The sequence below is a fragment of the Ahaetulla prasina genome, chromosome 2, assembly GCF_028640845.1.
Source record: "Ahaetulla prasina isolate Xishuangbanna chromosome 2, ASM2864084v1, whole genome shotgun sequence".
Classification (NCBI taxonomy): domain Eukaryota; kingdom Metazoa; phylum Chordata; class Lepidosauria; order Squamata; family Colubridae; genus Ahaetulla; species Ahaetulla prasina.
Window position 1 is genome coordinate 287135072 of NC_080540.1, and position 23360 is coordinate 287158431.

The window sequence follows — 23360 nt, forward strand, 5'->3', positions numbered from 1 at the left end:
ATGCTAATATTGTAATGTTTAGATCATTTGCAGCAGAGGTGGATTTCTCATATTTTTACCACTGGTTCGCCAAGAACGCTCGCCTTCCGCACATGTGCCTGGCCTCCAAAACGTGCCTAAATAGGATGGCATACCGCCGGGCGATCGCCGCTACTGGTTCGCCTGAATCTGTCCAAACTGGCTGAATTCCACCACTGATTTGCAGCGTTGATAACCTTATCTAAGGTGAGTAAGTACCAATTCCATTCACCTCTTGCCCTTTCTGCTATTTCAAAGCAACCTACCACACAACTAGACTTTTCTCCCCTGAAAAACTGTATACACCTTATGAATATATCCACATTTTGCATTTGGCTCAAGAAAAGGTAATTAATCTTCCGAACTTCAAGGTGTTGATTATGACATAGAAGGCCCTGAACTTAGGGCAGCTTCACCTTTGCCAACCTGTCGATTACTCATTGTTTGGGGAAGTCTTACTGCAAGTCTTCAAGAATCACAGAGCACCAACTGGACTTCACTCTGGGTTTACCAGAATGGGGCGTACCTTCTGAAATATTCTCTCCCCTCAAGTTTGTGTAGCACCTATTTTTACATCTTTTAAGTATTTGTTAAAGATCTTTTATCTTTTCTGTACCACTGGATGTTTTTTGTGCCTAATTCCACCATCTCCCATAATTTAGCATTCTTATTTCATGTTTTATATTTTGTTCCTCGTTCATTTCACGTACACAAGTACACCCAATGATCATATGCTAACTAAATGTAAGGTATGATTGAAAATAAAGCAGAGAAGGAGAATTTTTTCTAGAGCAGTTGAAACAGAACATACACATACATAAACATTCAATATCTGTCTGTCTGTCTGTCTGTCTGTCTGTCTATCATCTATCTATCTATCATCTATCTATCTATCTATCTATCTATCTATCTATCTATCTATCTATCTATCTATCTATCATCTATCATCATTTATCTATCTATATCATCATCATCTCTGTCATCCCTCTGTCTGTCTGTCTGTCTTTCTGTCTGTCTGTCTCTCTCTCTCTCTCTCTCTCTAATCATCTCTCCCTCCCTCCCTCCTCCCTCCCTCTTCTCTTTCTGCCTGACTGACTGCCTCTATCCATCTATCTAGCTAGCTAGCTGTCTTCTATCTCTTGCATCAATCACTAGGTAAATCAGATTATATGATTCATGCAGATCTCAGAATTTGAACTTCCTCAATGAAGAAGAAGCCCACCTGTGTCTTTAGAGATATCCAACATGATCCAGACCTACCTCTTGATGCTGTCTCTGGAAAAATAGACTGCATAGGTCTGAATGTTCCCTTTGGCTTCTGCAGGTGGACGCCAGCTGAGACGGACAAATCGGCTGGAGACCAAGACAGGGACCACGTCTCGGGGAGCAGAGGGAAGGATCCTGGAACTTGGGATAGCTAAAGAAGGGGAAGGAGAGGAATTTATCAGGCAAACAGATGGTGTAGGGCTTGCAGGGTGGGAGGGAAGCACTGTCATAGGTACAACTAACATTTCAGAAAACACAGGGCTAGATAAATCAACTGTGGCTAGGATAAACACAGGGAAAGAGAGAGAAAGAGATAAAAAAAACTAGCCATAAAACTTCTCCTTTAAATGCATCAACAATTCATATTCTTTTTACAAACCTATAGATTAGCCTTTGTATAAATATCCTCCTCTTTTTTCCAACTCACTTTTCTGATTAAAAATTCTTTATAGCAGGGCTACCATAGCTGAGCTGCAAAAAACGGAATATTAGATGACAACCAAGAAGTACAAATCTGTACGTTGGGTTGCCTTGTTTAGTAGATTTCTAGATTCCACAGTGCAGATACGGTAACCCTTTAAGCATTCATAAGATTACCGACTCTTGTGTTACCTTTGTTGTTGCTCATAAAATTATTAGCCAATTTTACATTTGGGATAATTAAAGCACAGTTTCTTTTAAGAAAGAAATGGGATATTAAATGTCATAACCCAACATTTCTGTAAGTGTACTTAAGCAGATTGGATTTTGGCAAGATACTATATTTGCAGGTAAATACAGGTAGTCCTCAACTTACAACCATAACTTGGACCAACATTTCCTTTGCTAAGCAAGGTGATTGTTAAGTGAGGTTATTTTGCCCAGTTTTATGGCCTCTTTTGCCATTAAGTGAATCACTCAGTTGTCAACAAATCCATTGGCTTCTTCCATTGACTGCTTGTTGGAAGCTGGCTGGGAAAGGTCAATCATACGACCGCTGAACATGGCAATCCTTGTAAATACATGTGGGTTGCCAAGCACTGATTTTTAGTCGCATGACCATGGGGATGCTGTAAGTACAAGGACTGGTTGTAATTTACTTTTTTTTTCAGTGCCATTGTAACATTGAATGGTTGCTAAACGAATGTTTGTAAGTCAAGGACTGCCCTCATCATACAAATGTCCCAGCTTAAAAACAATGACAGTTCTATTCTTAAGAGTTCAAAGATTAGGATACAACACAGAATGTCTTAGCCATTCTTATGTCTCCCCAGTTTCACAACTAATGACATGCAAAATGCCTGAAGATGAAAGCATATTACAAATAGTTTGGGCTATAGTAACATAATGCCACAGAAGCAACATACCATAATTTTTGGAATATAAGACACACCTTAGTTTTTGGGGAGGAAAATAAAAAATAAGCTGATTGGCAGGTGAATTGGCCTCCTGGAATACCCCCAATCAGCTGTTCCCAGAGGTGAATTTTAGGAACAGGTTCCTTGGTTGTGAGCTCTGTGCCTTGCTTTTTTGGGGGGGCTTTTTCTTTTTTTTGCCTCTGAAACTTCTGAAACTCTGTTTTAGAAAAAACTGTTGTTGTTTTTTATGCCTTTGAAACAGCTTCAGAAAAAAAGCCTCTGAAGCTCTGTTTGGGGGCGTCTTTTCTGAAGCTTCATTTCTGATGCTTTTTTCAGCCTCTGAAACCTCCGTTTGAGAAGCTGGAGGGGGTTACATTCGGAGTATAAGACGCACCCAGATTTTCACCCTCTTTTTTGGAGAAAAAATGTGCGTCTTATACTCCGAAAAATAAGGTAATCAATAAAAATAAAAAAGAACAACATTGTAAAGGAAAACAAGGAGTTAAAATGAAAAACTTCCCAAAGTGTTGTGAAATAAATTGATTTTCACAAGTAAGCAATCGAAGAGGGGGCAATATTTGAGAAAACAGTCACAGTTGTAAGACTGAAGTTTGTAATGTAGAATGCATTTATTACAATCATGTGGATCTTTGTAGGCTGAGGGGCTCCCAAACAGTATAAGTGATCAGAAATGGGGGGGAAAAACAGTAAATATTTAAAAGCAAATAAACTGCAGCCTTTGAGAATCCTTTGGCTATGACAGTTGGTGCTAATTTGAAAAGTAGAAATGTCCCCTTGGACATTTATATTTATATATATATAATATATATATATTTATATATATTTATATAAATATAAAATTTATATTTTATGTATTTGTTTATTTATTTATAGAAACCATCCAGCCAGAGCCAAAGAAGCTTCTTGGATGAGAAGCAAAATGTCTTCAAAAGAAAATCCAGAAAATCCAGTTGCCTCTTGAAAAAGCACCTTTGGGACAACCATGACCTGGATGAGTGAGGATCTCCATAGAAGATTATTTATTTAATTTATTATAGCTGCTCATCTCAGCCAAATAACTCCGAATAACTTAGAATTCTAAAACTATAAAACAGTTTTAATAGTTACAAACAGTAAAACAATAAAAACATACAAAAAGTAAAGCCAAAAAAAATGGGGCTCTTAACACATTGTTAATCCCAGGTGTACATAGCCAAATTTTTAAAGCCTAATGAAAGGCCAAGGTTATTTCTGAGTGGAGGATATTCTATGAAGAAGGTGCTACAACAGACAAGGCCCATCTTCTAGTTTTCCTTCTCTTTCTGCCTTTGGGGAAATAGACACCATGGCTTTATAGGAGTGAAGATGAAAGAATCCATATGAATAAGCCAATAAGCAGTGGTGGGATTCAAATAATTTCACAACCGGTTCTCTGCCCTAATGACTGGCTGGGTGGGCGTGGCCATGGTGGGCGTGGCCAGGGGGTGTGATAGGCAGCACTCAGCCTCCTGCACCCCCCTGGGAGCAAAACCGGGCTTTGGAGGGGCTTCGCCGCACCCTCCCCATGCCCCGTTTTGGGCCTAGTAGTCCTCCCTGCAGCCTCCTGGGAACAAAAACAGGCCTCGGAGGGGGGCCGTGCCACCCTCCTCACATCCCGTTTTGGGCCTAGTCGACCTCCCTGCAGCCTCCTAGGAGCAAAAATGGGCTGTGCCTTTTTTTGGGCCTAGTAGGCCTCCCTGCACTTACCTGGGAGACAAAAAGGGGCATGTGGGGACTCCTGGAAGGGGCAGGGTGGGGCGGTGCCAGCCAGCAATTTAACAACCAGTTCTCTCAAACTGGCTGAATCCTACCACAGCCTCTATGGTTGTACTAAAGTTTGTTTTTTTTTTGTTTGTTTTTTTTGTTTACATTTATACCCCGCCCTTCTCCGAAGACTCAGGGCGGCTTACAGTGTATAAGGCAATAGTCTCATTCTATTTGTATATTTTTACAAAGTCAACTTATTGCCCCCCCAACAATCTGGGTCCTCATTTTACCTACCTTATAAAGGATGGAAGGCTGAGTCAACCTTGGGCCGGGCTCGAACCTGCAGTAATTGCAGGCTACTGTGTTCTTAATAACAGGCTTTTACCAGCGTGAGCTAAACCGGCCCCTTTATGGTGGTTGAGGTTCTACCAAATGTTTCTTACTTCCAGCCACAGTGGAAGGAAAGGAAGCAAGAGACATTTTATTCTGCTCATCTTGGGGGATAGAAGTCATAGGTAAGATTATATATCTTTAAAATGGATGTTATTTGGATAGCTGCTTGCCTCCATTTTTAGCAATTCAGTCTTTGTGGGAGAGCATAAAGCTTTCCTTTTTTGATTATAGGTATGTAAATGATGGTGGAGCGGTGGCTAGGGGATGCAGTGGCTTAGTGGGTAAGACGCTGAGCTTGTCGATCAAAAGGTCGGCAGTTCAGCGGTTTAAATCCCTAGCACCGCATAACAGGGTGAGCTCCCGTTTCTTGTCCCAGCTTCTGCCAACCTAGCAGTTCGAAAGCAGGTAAAAAATGCAAGTAGAAAAATAGGGACCGTCTTTGGTGGGAAGGTAACAGTGTTTCCACCGCCTTTGGTGTTGAGTCATGACCATGGAGACGTCTTCGGACAGCACTGGCTCTTCGGCTTTGAAACAGAGATGAGCACCACCCCCTAGAGTCGGCAACAACTAGCACGTATATGTGAGGGGAACCTTTACCTTTTTAAATGATGAAAGGTGAGATTGATAGGTTGCCTTATTTTTATTAAATATTCAATTAGAATTCACATCAGAATTCATTTTATTGTGGAATTTCAAATTCATTAGAATTTCACAATACAATAAAATTATTTTAAAAAAAGAAAAGTTTTAAAAATAAGAACAAGAAAAAAGATAGGAACCAAGAAAAAGTAAAGAGGATAAAACACAGAATTTTGAATTCCAGCCATTTTTTCATCAAGTAACTGCCATCTTATTCTTCCTCCTTAACTTTTTTTAATATTTAAACATAAATCATCAGGTCACTTTTTCCTTTCAGCTATTTTTTTCTTTTTTTTCAATCCATCTAAATCTTCTATCCTTTTTTAAAAAAGTGTTTATCATTTTCCCCATATCCAAATTATTTGGCTTTGCCATCTCCGTGAGCTCTCTCATTTTTATAATCCAATCTTTTCTTGTGAGAAGATTAAAATTTTCTCAATCTGTGCATCACAGAGATTGGAGAATTAGACCATGAGTTCTGAATTCTTTTTCTCTGAGCACCATCAAAAAGTAAAAAAATAAATAAAAATCTAAGTATAAATTACAATGCAAATCCAGAAGAGTCACTGAGTTTCTTCCTCTGATAAAACAAAAATGGGGAAGTTCTTGATGCTCTCTGAGCTTGGCTCTTTGCTGGCAGACATTTCATGACCTACCTAAGAAACATCATCATCAGAAATGGTATTCAGCTGGTTCGGACCAGTTCGGGCAAACCAGTAGCGGAAATTTTGAGTAGTTTGGAGAACTGGCAAATACCACATCTGGTTGACCCCATCCCCGCCTGTCTGCTCATTGCGCACCTCGCTCGCCCACCCGCCACTCACCCCATCTGCCCGCTTGCCCCGCTCATTGCTATCCACTTTTCGCTATTACCTACGATATGAACATATTCATGTAGAACCCAGGAGTGAAGTTGGACTGAAGGCTGATTTTAATTCCTAGCCCCTATATTTTTCTTTCTGTTTATATTAAAAAGGATTGTCTATTACTCCTGATTTGTCCTAAGTTTTGTTTTTTTAATCTTCATCTTGTATTTGTAAATATTGTCAAAACAAATCCATTTACAGAAGCTGAAAGCAAGACAAACCCTAACAAAGAAAGACCAATACTTCAATAGAAATTGCTGCCATAGGTAAGTACAGGCTGAGTCACCTTTCTTTTTTTTTTGTTGCTGGTCAACAAGATGTTAACCCCTCTAGTTGGGAGAACTCACTCATACTTCAAAGTTCCTCTGAAGTGCCCTTTGTCAGGACAGCTAGCTGACCTAACTGGCACTGTCTTTGATTTCAGTATACAATCCATTTTTAATAATTCAGCAAATATGCTTTGTGTAGCTTTTTTCCTCAATATAACCTAACAAAAAGGATTTTCAAGGAATGAGCAGCCTGAAGACGTCGACAGGAAGGACTGACAAGAGTTTAGCAGTTAACATAGTTGGTGAGATTTTCCTCTAAATCTTTTATTTTATTTATTTATTTATTATTCAAATTTTTATACCGCCCTATCTCCCAAAGGACTCAGGGCGGTTTACAGCCTAATAAAACATAAGAATAAATACAAGTTAAAACAACATTTAAAAAACTTATTAAATTAGGCCAGATTTAAAACTATCGTTAAAATAATACAAAACCCCATTTAAAAACTAAATTTAAAACTAAAACCCTAGGCCAGCCCTGCACAGATAAATAGATGTGTCTTAAGCTTGCGGCGGAAGGTTCGAAGGTCAGGAAGTTGGCGAAGTCCTGGGGGAAGCTCGTTCCAGAGGGTGGGGGCCCCCACAGAGAAGGCCCTTCCCCTGGGTGTCGCCAGTCGGCACTGCCTGGCAGACGGCACCCTAAGGAGTCCCTCTCTGCGAGAGCGTACGGGTCAGTGGGAGGCAATCGGTGGCAGTAGGCGGTCCCGTAAATAACCCGGCCCTATGCCATGGAGCGCTTTAAAGATGGTAACCAAAACCTTGAAGCGCACCCGAAGGCCACAGGTAGCCAGTGCAGTCTGCGCAGGAGTGATGTCACATGGGAGCTTATCACAAATCTAGAGCTTATACTTGGCTAACTTCCTTGCCTGAGAAAATAATAACATATTGACATTTCCCCCCATCAATGGAGCTTTCATTAAGAAATGAAATAACGATGAAGTGACCGGAATTACCTGCAACCAAGGTTCAAGTCCACCTCCAGCCATGGAAGCTCATAGGGTGATTTTTGATGACCCTGTCAATCCAACTATTGTTATTAGACTATTGCTGGGGAGACCTATGGTTGTTTAGAGAAAGAGGAACCTGTGTAGGCCATCTAGAATTCCTAATAAAATGAATGTTTATGCTCCTGCCTGAAAACAAATGGCATGTATTTGTAGTAGCCTTCAAGATGACAAAGAGAAGAATTGTGGAACTTGGCGATTCATCTCCATGAAAACAGAAATAACATGTGCCAGCTAGCACTGATGATGTTACCTAGTTTGGATATTGAAATGTCGGCAAGAAAACAACCAAGCTCAGAGAGCACCCAGGGTAGCCCAGTTGGTTCCATCAGTTTGTGAAGAGTGTTGTGTTATGGGAACATGGATTAATGTTATGATAAAACAAAATCCACTGTTATGTCTGTCAGGGTTCCAAGTAATAGACCATCAACAAACAGGACTTTGAGGCAAGCAAGTTCCTCAAAGAACTGGTTTATTGGACATATCATATTGGAAAGGCCTGGTGAAAACTGACTCTGAATGTTCCCATGGTTTTCACCTAATTAAAAGTAAAAGTTTTCCCCCTTTCCCAAACAACCAGTCACATGATCCAATCAAGGTGTCATCTGGTTGCCTGGTAACTTTACTCCTCCTCTCTCTGGCCACCTGTGGGAATGTCCTTGGTTTTGGCTATAAAAGCCCAGCTATCTCTATTCCCCCCCTCCTTACCCCTCAGCTCCAGTGTGACAACACTGAAGCCTCAAAATGGCTTCAGTCAGGTCAGCCTCCCAATGACCTGTGCGCTCCCACAGAGTGGGCCTGCTCAGGGTGCCGCCATCCAAACAATGTCGGTTGGCGGCCCCCAGGGGGAGAGCCTTCTCTGTGGCAGCACCGGCCCTTTGGAACGAGTTACCTCCGGGGTTATGCCAACTCCCCGACCTCTGAACCTTCAAGCGGGAATTGAAGACTTTACTATTTAAACATGCGGGACTAGCCTAAGTGCATTTTAATTATAATTTTAAATTTTAAATGGTTTTATGTCGGTCTATGACCATTTTAGTTAATTAGGCCTATTAAATATTTCGTTTTAAATTTGTTATTTATATTTTGTATATTCTCTGTTTTTAATATGGCTGTAAACCGCCCTGAGTCCTTCGGGAGAAGGGCGGTATAGAAATTAAATTATAAATAAATAAATAAATAAATAAATAAATAAATAAATAAATAAATAAATAAATAAATAAATAAATAAATAAGTAAGTAAGTAAGTAAGTAAGTAAGTAAGTTTCAGGTTTGACAATGTCTTCCTGTTTATCCTTGTGGAATCAAATAATACTTCCAATAACAGCCCCAATCATATTACTATGGGCTTCGGATATAATGTTTATGAAGGGAACTTACAAATCTGTCTGTTGAGGTGATGGTTCCAGTTATCCATTTAATGTAAAGGAGTGGAAAGGGAAATAATGATATTACAGAGGAACAGTAGCCAGTGGCCAGCAGAGCTGACAGCAGAGTTGGACAGTGAGGAGGTTGGGGAGGAACTTGGGCCAGTCCTGGGGGCTGGGTAAAGCTTGGACAAGGGTTCTGTATCAGAGGCAGAGAAAGGGCCAAGGTCATCTGATAGTTATGTGCAGCTTCCGGAGTCTGACAGCAGAGAGACAGAAGAACAGAGAGAGCCTGTTCCTAACGTGCGCATGCACAGAGCTGCCAGACAACAAGAACAATTAAGAAAACAGGGTCGACTTGGGAGTAAGGCTTGGAGATGATTGGCCCCTCCCATAAGATATAAAAGAAGAGTGAACAGAATGTGAACGTTTGCAGGAAGCAATTAGTTCATCTGGTCGGTAAAAGCTGTGAAAAAGTTCTGTTTGACTCTGTGCTAAGTTTGGCCTTGTCAGCATTCCAAGGGAGATAAGGTGAGTGTTTGTAAACACTCCCTTGAAGGACTGTTTGATAAGCCTCTCGAACTGGGAATGACAATAATTCACAGCCGTATGAATTAAAGAGGTTTGCCGGGACTAAGTTTGTGCTGGATACTTTCTAAAGAAGCCTAGGTTAGAACACAGTATTTGGTTCCAAGAAACCATAGTCACTTGTAAACAAGCATTTCCTGTCAGACCTCTGTGGTAGACTAGGTCAGGAAACTGACTCTACATGAAAACTAGAATTATATAATAACAGAATGAAGCAGTCACCAGGAGTAAAAACAACAACAACAACAAAATGACTTGAAGGTGTCTGCCCATCCACCCACTCACCCACAAACACCCACCCACAAATTCCACTGCAAGATAAGATCCAAACATAGCAATTGAAAAGTGTAACTTATTCAAAGTGACAAGAAGCATTTGAAAGAGAGGAAATGTCACATTGTGTGTTGAAAATATTCACATAAGCACAATTATTTTTCCCAAGTGAATGAATTATACCATAGAGTGTAGAAGGATCAATAGTCCTTCGGGAGATAGGGCGGTATATAAATATGATCAAATAAATAAATAAATAAATAAATAAATAAAACAATACTTTCATGCTGTTTGCTATTGCCTTCCACCAAAGAGAAGGTATGGTTGCTGTGATTCAAAAACAAACCATAGCTCTTTCAGACAGGTAGGGAATCCCCATAATGAGGGTGAATTTTAATTATCCCTACATCTGTTGCAGTACAAACTCTGACAAATTTGGTTCTTCTGCAAAATACATGACTGCTGGCAGCATTCTTCTAGGGCAGGGGTGTCAAACTTGTGGTGTCACGGTGGCGTCATGTGACGTATCATGACTTCCCTCCGCTAAACCGGGCATGGGTGTGGGCAGCGTGTGATGCATCTGGCCCGTGGCTCGCGAGTTTGACAGCCCTGTTCTAGGGAATGGCAGAAAGACATTGAGGAATCCTAACCCTAATCAACGGAGGAAAACATTGTGAATGGAGTGGATGTAATAGGAACATGACTAAAAGAATACGTAAAGCTGGAGTTCACGAGTTTAAGGGAACCTATGGCTGGTAAAGGTAAAGGTTCCCCTCGCACATATGTGCTAGTCGTTCCCAACTCTAGGGGGCGGTGCTCATCTCCGTTTCAAAGCTGAAGAGCCAGCGCTGTCTGAAGACGTCTCTGTGGTCATGTGGCCGGCATGATTAAATGCCAAAGGCGCACAGAACACTGTTACCTTCCCACCAAAGGTGTCCCTATTTTTCTACTTGCATTTTTTACGTGCTTTCAAACTGCTGGGTTGGCAGAAGCTGGGACAAGTAAGGGGAGCTCACCCCATTACATGGCACTAGGGATTTGAACCGCTAAACTGCCGACCTTTTGATTGACAAGCTCAGCATCTTAGCCACTGAGCCACTGTGTCCCTGAGTGTAGTCAAAAGTATATGTTGGACTTCAAAAAGATGGGATTTAATAAGCATTGGAGAATTATTAGTAGATAATAAGAAAAAGATTACAAATAGGTAAAAAAAAAATTCCTAGAAAAGGTAGTAGTACTATAAAAGCACAGCTGTAAACAATGTAAACAAAGAAAGAAGAAAGACAGCTCAAATATTCAGTCTGAGTTCACAAAATCTTAATTAAGATTTGAGAAGAACAACAGTCAAAACAACACCATCATATGTATAAGAGATGGTTAAAGGAGTAAGTCATTAATCAACCTATTCAAGTAGTCTAGAGCTGAAGAGACAGCATTATATTCTTTGGGAAGAATGAAGGCAAATTATGAAGAAGCTGAAAAGTGAGAGTGATAAACATGGGCAGGGAATACTTACTCAACTTTAAATTCTTTAAATAACTTTAAATTCCCAGTGTCAGATGGGTTATATCCTGGGGCAGTGATGGAGTTTCCATCTGTCTAATAGAACTCACATGTTATCTTTTAGAAATGCTAAAGAAAAGTGCTAAACAACTGGAAGACAGCAAATATTATTCCTATCTGCCAAAGGGATGAAAGCAAATTCAGCTGAACTGCAACGGAATAATCAGTGAGATGATGGAATCACAAGCTTCTTGAACAAATTAGATAGAGATTGATCTGTAAGTACTTGGAAAATAATGTGATGATTGCCCCAAAATGTCAAGACAAAATCTTGCCAGGCTAATCTGATCTCTTTTGTTAAGGTATATGCCTTGAACAGATTGTGGTCATGTTGTAGAAATAATATAACTTGATTTCAGCAAAGCATTTGACAAAATGCCACATGGCATTCAGGCTAGCAAGCTGGTTAAGTGTGCGCTGGCTAACTGGCATGGAAATTGCACTCAGAGTCCTCAAGAATCATTCTTCATCAAACTGAAGGATGGTATCAAATAGGATAACATAGAATTCAGAACAGGGTACAACATTTTTATCACTGATTCAAATGGGGATGCGAAGAGAACACGTATCAGAAAACTTAGAAAATCCAGAGCCTGGTTGACAGATTAAGGGAACTGGCTGAGAATAACAGACAAAAAGTAATAGAAATCTGTGCAAAGCTTTCCATTAAGGAAACAAAAATCAAATGTAGAAATATATACGATTGGTGCTACTTGGCTTGGTAATAAGTAGTTGATTACCAGCTGGATGCGAATCAGCAGCGACTACAATAAGGTCAACAAACCCCAGAAAATAATTGCAATAAGTTGGAGATGATTGTTTAAGGGCTCCTTCCACCTTTACAAGTCAACTAAATAACTACTACTGTTAGTAACCACAAGAAGGCAATAAACTGTCACCTGTACAGACTTGTTATTATACCGAAATCAGTGCCAATCAGTTGTAAGCAAACATACACATACAAACCAATGGCTGGAAACCACATTGCAATTAAGCATAATGCAGCTAATTTTGGTTTGGTAAATTGTGAACCATGTGACTGGTTCCTGTGACCTTTATTGCCAAGTAAGCAACTAAAAGGACTATAGAACCAAAAAAAGTAAAAAGATTTAAAGAGGGAGTCAAGCTATTCTCCAAAGCAGGGGTCCCCAACCTTGGCAACTTTAAGACTTGTGGACTTCAACTCCCAGAGTTCCTCAGCCAGCCCTTGGGCAGGACAAGAAGCAATGGGTGGAAACTAATCAAGGAGAGAAGCAACTTAGAACTAAGGAGAAATTTCCTGACAGTTAGAACAATTAATCAGTGGAACAACTTGCCTCCAGAGGTTGTGGATGCTCCAACACTGGATGTTTTTAAGAAGATGTTAGATAGTCATTTGTCTGAAATGATGTAGGTTTTCCTGCTTAAGCAGGGGGTTGGACTAGAAGACCTCCAAGGTCCCTTCCAACTATTCTATTCTATTCTATTCTATTCTATTCTATTCTATTCTATTCTATTCTATTCTATTCTATTCTATTCTACTTTACTCTACTCTACAATCCAAAGGTGCTTTTTCAAGAGGCAGTTGGATTTTCTTTGTTTTTCCTTGAAGACGTTTTGCTTCTCATCCAAGAACCTTCTTCAGTTAACATCTTGAAAGAAAAAAACAAAGTCCAGTTGCCTCTTGAAAAAGCACCTCTGGGACAACCATGACCAGGATGACTGAGAATCTCCATAGATTTAAAGGACACTTTTTGAAAGCAAACTGAATTTACATTTCCTGGCATCAGTGTTGCATTCAGCTGTCATTTCATAGCAACTTTTGCCTCCGCTTTTTATTTATTTCTTTGTTATGTAAATGGCAGTACTCTTGATAAAACATTTGCTGGTAGTATGGAAAAATCCACATGTATATATCTATTTTGCAAATGGTTGGCTTCACCCCAAAAATATGTGCAGAAAAGCAAATCTTCTGCAACTGTATCTATTTGTATATTTTTGCAGCTTACTTATTAAATCACTCGGGGTTTTTTAAAGCATACTCAAACATTTTATTCCTGGGCAAGATATTTGTCCAAGGAGCTATCTTTCAAATTGGTTGATACAGGCCTTCAAACAAGTGATGCTTCCTCAATATTAGGCCTTGCACACTGACTGACTCAGGAAAGAATCTAGTCAGATCCATTACTGTTAATTATCTCCATGGGCATTTTCAATGTGCAAAGCAATTCACAGTTTTCAACTCATTTATCCTCAATGTCTCTCTTGTAAGACATGATAGTGACTTGCCTAAAGGCTTTGCCATTAGCCTGCAAGTTCAGAAGGAGTATAAATCAAAGTGACTTCATTTTTGAATGGAATCCAAAGATCAATTAAATTAGAGTGCTAACTTTTGAATCCAAGAGGCTGGCATATTCCTGGTTTCCGATGCAGCATGACTTAATCTATCTGGCAATGGGATCAGCAAGAATATGCACTTAGGAGGTGGAGTTATACAACTGTATAACCCTCCCATTTCTTTTGGCTTTATTTGAGAACAATCGGAGAAATCAGAGACACAAGAGACAGGACAACCATTTGTCTGAAATGTTATAGGGTTTCCTGCCTGAGCAGGGGATTGGACTAGAAGACCTCCAAGGTCCCTTCCATCTATTCTATTCTATTCTATTCTATTCTATTCTATTCTATTCTATTCTATTCTATTCTATTCTATTCTATTCTACTTTACTCTACTCTACAATCCAAAGGTGCTTTTTCAAGAGGCAGTTGGATTTTCTTTGTTTTTCCTTGAAGACGTTTTGCTTCTCATCCAAGAACCTTCTTCAGTTAACATCTTGAAAGAAAAAAACAAAGTCCAGTTGCCTCTTGAAAAAGCACCTCTGGGACAACCATGACCAGGATGACTGAGAATCTCCATAGATTTAAAGGACACTTTTTGAAAGCAAACTGAATTTACATTTCCTGGCATCAATGTTGCATTCAGCTGTCATTTCATAGCAACTTTTGCCTCCGCTTTTTATTTATTTCTTTGTTATGTAAATGGCAGTACTCTTGATAAAACATTTGCTGGTAGTATGGAAAAATCCACATGTATATATCTATTTTGCAAATGGTTGGCTTCACCCCAAAAATATGTGCAGAAAAGCAAATCTTCTGCAACTGTATCTATTTGTATATTTTTGCAGCTTACTTATTAAATCACTCGGGGTTTTTTAAAGCATACTCAAACATTTTATTCCTGGGCAAGATATTTGTCCAAGGAGCTATCTTTCAAATTGGTTGATACAGGCCTTCAAACAAGTGATGCTTCCTCAATATTAGGCCTTGCACACACTGACTGACTCAGGAAAGAATCTACGAGTCAGATCCATTACTGTTAATTATCTCCATGGGCATTTTCAATGTGCAAAGCAATTCACAGTTTTCAACTCATTTATCCTCAATGTCTCTCTTGTAAGACATGATAGTGACTTGCCTAAAGGCTTTGCCATTAGCCTGCAAGTTCAGAAGGAGTATAAATCAAAGTGACTTCATTTTTGAATGGAATCCAAAGATCAATTAAATTAGAGTGCTAACTTTTGAATCCAAGAGGCTGGCATATTCCTGGTTTCCGATGCAGCATGACTTAATCTATCTGGCAATGGGATCAGCAAGAATATGCACTTAGGAGGTGGAGTTATACAACTGTATAACCCTCCCATTTCTTTTGGCTTTATTTGAGAACAATCGGAGAAATCAGAGACACAAGAGACAGGACAATCATTTGTCTGAAATGTTATAAGGTTTCCTGCCTGAGCAGGGGGTTGGACTAGAAGACCTCCAAGGTCCCTTCCATCTATTCTATTCTATTCTATTCTATTCTATTCTATTCTATTCTATTCTATTCTATTCTATTCTATTCTATTCTATTCTATTCTATTCCATTCCATTCCATATTTTCTGTTCCGTTTCATTCCTATTCTATTCTATTCTATTCTATTCTATTCTATTCTATTCTATTCTATTCTATTCTATTCTATTCTATTCCATATTTTCTGCTCCATTTCATTCCGATTCCACTCCATTCCGCCACTGATGGCATCAGATCCAGCTCCTACTCAGTGCAAGAATTATCTGACATGTGACTATCCAGCTTCTCTTCAATACACCTACCTAGCAGAGAGGAGTCTAAAATCTGGGAACTGGTTCTTCTGCTGAACTGTGCTTACGGTTCTGAAGATATTTTTTTTTAAAGTACTTTTGAATAATGCTGTCTCAATCTTGAATTTCACTCCAAATGCAGTGTAAAATCAGAACAATACACCTTCTCATTCCGTTCTCTGATTTATCAAGGAAGAGAGATAACTAGTAGATCAGTTCAGCATTCAATAGGTATAACTACAAAAATAAACTGAAATAGCCTTTTCAACAGCCTCATTTGCAACCAATAACATCACCCAGCTGATTACCACTGTAGGAAATTTCATAACTTTCACTGGCAAAGTGACTTATCAATTTATTTTATCACCCTTCTGCAGTAGAGTCATTTCCTTATTTAAGCATCTCTGCTTCCATAGCCTCCTATGGATCTTTCCATTTAAATATCTGTATGTGTATATCTGTAAATATAAATATAAATGGGCTTATACATTTTGGGAGACTGAACCTTGCGATTCAACCAATGAACACAATGGATCATGCCTGCCCCAGGATTAGATACATAAAATAATGATCTTCCACAAATATTTTGGAAGAACCTGAAGATAATGAGGTACTATAATCATAATTGCATTTATTTTTTTCCAATACAGAAAAACAAATAACATGCACACATTGTCAAAAAGACAGACCACTCTGATTTTCATTAAATCTCTTGATATAATACGATCTGCCAGCACAAGGGCAGAACATTCAAAGGCAAGTGGATAAACAGATGCAAACAGAAGAAAATGATTGTTCATCAGGTCATAACAGGGGCATCACGCCTTCTTGTAAAACCTGTTATTAACGATTAAGTGGAGCTGGCATGTCACAGAAAGTATAACAAGATAAATGAATGAAGGGCAAGACCTATCGCTTCTAAGAAGTGCATACATATAACACAAACACGTTGTAAGGGTACTGTAGCATTTGATAGGGAGTGATTGAATGACACTGGCTTTTCTCACAATTTATGAAGATAATGTTCAGCTAAATCTGTTGATTCCTTCTACGGGCATATATTGGGAATAACAGAAGATGGAAGTATATATGAATGTATGTATATATTTATTAAATTTAAACTTGGATCTTCTTGAACACTAAGCAGCACTTATTATAGATTGACAAGTATATCTTTGATCCTCCCACTACAGAGAGCAACATTTGTGCAGGGAGAAAGAATGGCATACCAAAGGAAAATTACATTCAATCTCAATACGAGCTCTGGAATCAAGAGCCACATTTTCCCACTGAAAATAGCAATAGCACTTAGACTTATATACCACTTCACCCAGCCCTCTCTAAGTAGTTTACAGAGTCAGTATCTTGCCCCCAACAATCTGGATCCTCATTTTACCCACCTAGAAAGGATGGAAGGCTGAGTTAACCTTGAGCCTGGTGAGATTCGATCTGCCAAACTGCTGGCAGCCAGTGATCAGCAGAAGTAGCCTGCAGTACTGCATTTCTAACCACTGCGCCACTGTGGTTCTTTACAGTACAGTACAGTACAGATTTAACATAAACTTTGGGCAACACTATCCAGGAAATCATAATTTGCATGCAACAGAGTAAGGTCCGCTATTGCAAAGCCAAAACTCTGTTGAAAGTCTCTTTCCTTTAATGTTTGCAAACATGGAAAATCCACCGGTACAACTGTGAAGTTTCAGCAGAAAGCTTATTCGCCTGCATGTGTCGCTTCTGCTCAAAATCCATTATGTAGGCAAATGAAAAGGAATAACTCCAGCAATGATTAATTAAAGTAATAAAAACTCATTAAGTAATCATAAATAGTGGGAATGCATCAACTGCTGTCTCATTTCCTGCTCATTTCTACTTTAGGTAGAAAACGTGATGATTTTTTTTGTTATTTTTTTGGAGTTTGGGATATAATGATATGCTGCCAAATAATAAAAAAAAACATTTCTGCTGTTTTTTCTAAATAACATCAGAAGATTTGTTTTCCTTAATGTTCTTATACAGTGATGTGAAGAAGCATAGAGCTAAAAATATTAGTATTACACAAAAAAGTGAGCCATCTTATAAATCTAATACTGCGTGCAAACAAAAGCAGACCATGCCAGCTGATGGTCAAATATGTCTTATTAAATTGCTTTTACATTTATTTAAAAAAAAGGAATAACTCATGAGTATTTAAGATTATTTCTAATAATAAAAATGTACCATTGTACTAACAAAAATGCATTTTTATTTTTCTATACCAAAACTCTGAAGACTTTGGAAAACACAGAAATGATAGAAATGATAGAAGGGCCGTAATAGCTCAGGCTGTAAGGAGCCTGTTATTAGAACACAGCAGCCTGCAATTACTGCAGGTTCAAGCCCGGCCCAAGGTTGACTCAGCCTTCCATCCTTTATAAGGTAGGTAAAATGAGGACCCAGATTGTTGGGGGGGGGCAATAAGTTGACTTTGTAAATATACAAATAGAATGAGACTATTGCCTTATACACTGTAAGCCGCCCTGAGTCTTCGGAGAAAGGCGGGATATAAATGTAAATAAATAAATAAAAATAATAAATAGTTGGGTTCATTAAGGATGTTTGACTAGTTTCAAGGCCAGGTTTGAGTTCATCACATAAAGATGAAGACCCAGCTAGCATTAGATCAGGAAAGGGACTATTTTAGTCCCAAGCAACCCTTTAACCATATGTTAAACTATCTTGTCCAAGATAAAGTTAACAAGATATAAAGGCATTCAGTAAACGAAGGCAAAATGGCTATTTGGCAAGGTGGCTATCTCTGATATGTGAGTCAGTTTTATCTTAACTTGATCTTGCGCCACTGTTTCACTAGGTACGTTGTAGTAGAAATGATGTGGTGTTATGGTTAAAGTGTTGGGCGAAGATTGGGTAGCCCCAGGTTTAAATTCAAGTCCATCTCCAGCCATAGAAATTCACCTGGTAAATTTGGGACAATATTTTCCTCTCTTACTAATATGTCTTGTTGTCAAACTGTATATCAGATCTTAGGACATGACCTTCATATATATTCATTATATTCATTACCATCACTCTGCTAAACAAATAATTACCTCAACACTGTCAAACTATTTACTAAATCTGCACTACTATTGTTCCCATATCTCATTGTTTCCATCACCCATCTTTTTCCACTTATGACTGTATGACTGTAACTTTGTTGTTTGTATCCTTACAATTTATATTGGTATTGATTGTTTCCTGATTGCTTATTTGTACCCTATGACTATTATTAAGTGTTGTACCTTAGAATTTTTGATGAAAATGTATTTTCTTTTATGTACATTGAGAGTATATGCACCAAGATAAATTCCTTGTGTGTCCCATCACACTTGGCCAATAAAAAAATCTATTCTATTTTATAGAGGACGGCTTCCATTATTGCTCAAAATAAGTGCATTTCAGCATCATTCATGGCATTGATTTTTCTATTAAATGAATGTTTCCCACATTTTATACATGTGTAGCTGGCAGGACATATTAAAAGTTGGAAGAAAACTTAGTGGAATTTAACTTCTGACTCATCCTAATCTTTTCTTAACTTTCCATTTTCCAAAGAATTCAGTAGATTTCTGGGATTTAAATATATTTATATCAGCAATTGCTCATTTCTAAATTGCTCATCCAACTAAAGATAAAACAAAATCAAAAAGAAAAGACTGATAGCATAATTGTAAAGTCTGGATTGCCAGCACAGAGAAAATTTGATAACTTGTTATATCTAGAGATTTATAAACAAGGATGCTTCCTCAATGCCACACTATCGTTAAATTTTCATGAGGAGAAAATTATGTTTTGACAATAATAATACATAAACTACCTTTACTATTTGGTAGAGAATCACTCCATCCTCTTTTTTTAATTTCCACTGTTAGGACAAAGAACACAGATAGCTGCTAATTTGACCTGACTGGATTTGGAGTCACCTGACAGACTCATCCATACAGGACTTTTTTTTCACAACAAAATGGAAGTGACCTGCTACCATCTTCTTGCTGGCTATTTTCTTTTTCAAGATCAGGAGGCAAACCAAGTCCTTGTTTCCACCATGTCTCTGGCTTTCAGCTATTACAGATGGTAATAGATGGTGGGACTGCAGCCAAGAAATTAAAAGACGCTTGCTCCTGAGGAGGAAAGCTATGGCAAATCTAGACAGCATACTAAAAAGCAGAGACATCACCCTGCCAACAAAAGTGTGTATAGTCAAGGCTATGGTTTTCCCAGTTGCAATGTATGGCTGTGAAAGTTGGACCATAAGGAAGGCTGAGTGCCAAAGAATTGAGGCCTTTGAACTCTGGTGCTGGAAAAGACTCCTGCGATTCCCTTGGACTGCAAGGCAAACAAAGAAGTCAGTTCTAGAGGAGATCAACCATGACTGCTCTTTAGAAGGCCAGATCCTGAAGATGAAACTCAAATACTTCCGCCACCTAATGAGAAGGAAAGACTCACTGGAGAAGAGCCTAATGCTGGGAAAGGTTGAGGGCAAAAGAAGAAGGGGACGACAGAGAATGAGGTGGCTGGATGGAGTCACTGAAGCAGTGGGCGTGAGCTTAAATGGACTCCAGAGGATGGTAGAGGATAGGAAGGCCTGGAGGAACATTGTCCATGGGGTCGCGATGGGTCAGACACAACTTCGCAACTAACAACAACAACAGACCTTACCGACTACGTACAAACAAGCTGGCAGAAGAAGTTAACTATCTACTCCACAGCAACTAGTGTTAATGACTCTAGCCTCATTTGCCCCATGAGTGAGAAAAACACCCCTCAAGATGGATGAACAACACAGAATGGAGAAGAGATTAGGGCCACAGCCAACCGTGAATGACCCAGCGCAAACACAATAGAGACTCAAGCTCATTAAACTCATGGACAGAAATGCCACTCAAACAAAATAAAATCTATTCTACAAGATTGGAATTCCATCATAGTCATTCAACCATGTATAAACCAGACCCATCTTTGCTTAGCTTCTGAGCCCTAATAATGTCAGCCAGATATTTTATTTTATTTATTTTTATTTATTTATTTATTTTGTCATAACAGTATATATAAGCATAAGCATGAAAATAACTATATAATATATAAGCATATATATAAGCATAAGTATGTAATAACTATATTAATTGGATATAATGAAAGGAAACAATAGGACAGGAACGGTAGACACGTTTGTGCTCATAGTTCCCATCACTAATCTCTTTCCACTTATGACTGTATGACTGTAATGGGGTGAGGTCAATAGTAGACAGTTTTTGGTTAAAGCTTTGGGGATTTTGAGAAGAGACCACAGAGTCAGTTAGTGTGTTCCAAGTATTAATAACTCTGTTACAGAAGTCATATTTTCTGCAATCAAGATTGAAGCGGTTAATATTAAGTTTAAATCTATTAGAACAGTTTTTCCCCGAAGGCCATCACTCTGCTAATCAAATAATTCCATCAACACTGTCAAACTATTTACTGAATCTGCACTACTATTAATCTTCTCATAGTTCCCATCACTAATCTCTTTCCACTTATGACTGTATGACTGTAACTTGTTGCTGGCAATCCTTATGATTTATATTGATATACTGACCATCAATTGTGTTGTAAATGTTGTACCTTGATGAACGTATCTTTTCTTTTATGTACACTGAGAGCATATGCACCAGGACAAATTCCTTGTGTGTCCAATCACACTTGGCCAATAAAAATTCTATTCTATTCTATTCTATTGTTGTGATTGAAGCTGAAGTAGTCTTTAACAGGAAGGACATTGGAATAGATGATTCTATGAGTTAAACACAGGTTTATCTCATCTTCTATCTCAGTCCTTTAAGAACGCTGAAACTTTCACTTCACATACATATATAAGTTAATAATAAAAAAACACATTTTAGAAACACCAAATATAAATATCCCTATAGCAGATTGGCATCTATCAGCCACAATCAGAATTATCCCCATACTGTATCCCCATCAGATGTTAAAAGGATGATACTAAAAGAACTCGACAAGAAACATGATGATGTCTAAAAGGCCTAGTTGAATCTTTCAGAGAGAGTTCGCTAGACATATCAAAATGCTTCTCTTGCATGAGGAGAAATCTTTAAATTCCTTCTAATTTCAGTTCAAACAAGGCACAGCTACAACTTACCTTGTTGAGGATCCCATGAAGTATTAAAACTTTATCTTACCAAAGCAAATCCATTTTTATATAGGTTTCTTGGATTCCCCTCCCACCCCATCCACTTCAATGGGAAAAGCTTCAAGATGTGATTTCTGTTTCATTCTGAATAAAATTCCATTGTGCTTCTACCTGGAGCTGAAGTTTCAAAGCTGCGTTTCAAAAGAAGCTCACATCCTCATTCTTTCAGGCAGCCATTGGGGAATTTTCATCAAGATTGCTTTGAAAAATATATATTATTTCATTGCTCTCCTTCACTGGACAGGCAAATTGCTGTTCATGTTTGCGAGGAAAAATCAATTGGAAATACAGCCATAATGGGTGCTTTCATTTGGGCATTGAGCGGGGCTCAGTAATTAACTGACACACCATACGCTGGAAAATCAATTGGCAAAAATAACAGTGATCAGGACCTGAATCTTGAAGGAGTCCTGTTACTGCCACCATCCGTCTCAATCGAGACCTGTGGAGGCCATGCTGCATTTGTTTCATAGTTGAGGTGACATGAGCCACAAGCAATTAGTCAATAAAACCATGAAGGTTGTTGAAGGAGCAAGTGCTTAAGGATTCAAAAAAAAATCAGGCACCCACAAATGTTCCCTTAGGAAACCTTTTAAGTCTCTGTGATCATGTGGGTTTTGTTGTTGTCGTTTTACAATCATGTCACTTAGCTACAAAGCTCCTGGTTGCAGTTATGGTGGTTAACTGAGGATGTATGCATTGTTTCTTGTCTAAAATGAAATTAGTCTGGATTTATGAGAAGAAGGTCAGGAAAGCTGGCTTAGAGCAATGGGTTTGTATCATTCCGAGTAGTTTCCTATGTATCTATTTTTGGAGACCTATGAAAAATCACTGATGTATCCAGAGGGATGCAAACTTATTTATAAAGGTAAAGGTAAAGGTTCCTCTCGCACATACGTGCTAGTCGTTGCCGACTCTAGAGGGCGGTGCTCATCTCCATTTCAAAGCCGAAGAGCCAGTGCTGTCCGAAGATGTCTCCGTGGTCATGTGGCCAGCATGACTCAACGTCAAAGGTGCACGGAACGCTGTTACCTTCCCACCAGAGGTGGTCCCTATTTTTTCTACTTGCATTTTTACATGCTTTTGAAACTGCTAGGTTGGCAGAAGCTGGGACAAGTAACGGGAGCTCACCCCGTTACACGGCAGCACTAGGGATTCGAACTGCTGAATTGCCGACCTTTCAATCGACAAGCTCAACGTCCTAGCCTCTGAGCCACCGCATCCCTTAACTTATTTATATCTGCTCCCAAATAAAAGTACAGGTAGTCCTTGACTTACAACAGTTCATTTAATGATCATTCAAAGCTACAACAGCACTAAAGAAATGTGATTTATGGACATTTTTCACAGTTACAATGTTTGCAGCATCCCCATCATCATGGGATCAAAATTCAGATGCTTGGCAACCGGTTCATATTTATGACCGCTTCTGTGTCCCAAGGTCATGTGATCATCTTTTACAACCTTCTCACAAACAAAGTCAATGGAGAAGCCAGCTTCACTTAACAGACTAATCAGCCGCAGTGATTCACTTAACAATTGTTGCAAGAAAAATCGTAAAATGAGGCCAAACTCACTTAACAAATGTTTCACTTAACCAACAGACACTTTGAGCTCAATTGTGGT

At 38.8% G+C, this 23360-nt stretch overlaps 1 protein-coding gene across 1 annotated transcript in view; it reads right to left on the reverse strand.

Annotated features, from left to right (window-relative positions):
• DCC (DCC netrin 1 receptor) overlaps positions 1 to 23360 on the reverse strand; it is a 926782-nt gene that overhangs the window by 398148 nt on the left and 505274 nt on the right. Inside the window, exon 8 of the mRNA XM_058168106.1 lies at positions 1279 to 1435. Coding sequence (XP_058024089.1) covers positions 1279 to 1435 — 157 coding nt within the window. The remainder of the gene's footprint in view (positions 1 to 1278; positions 1436 to 23360) is intronic.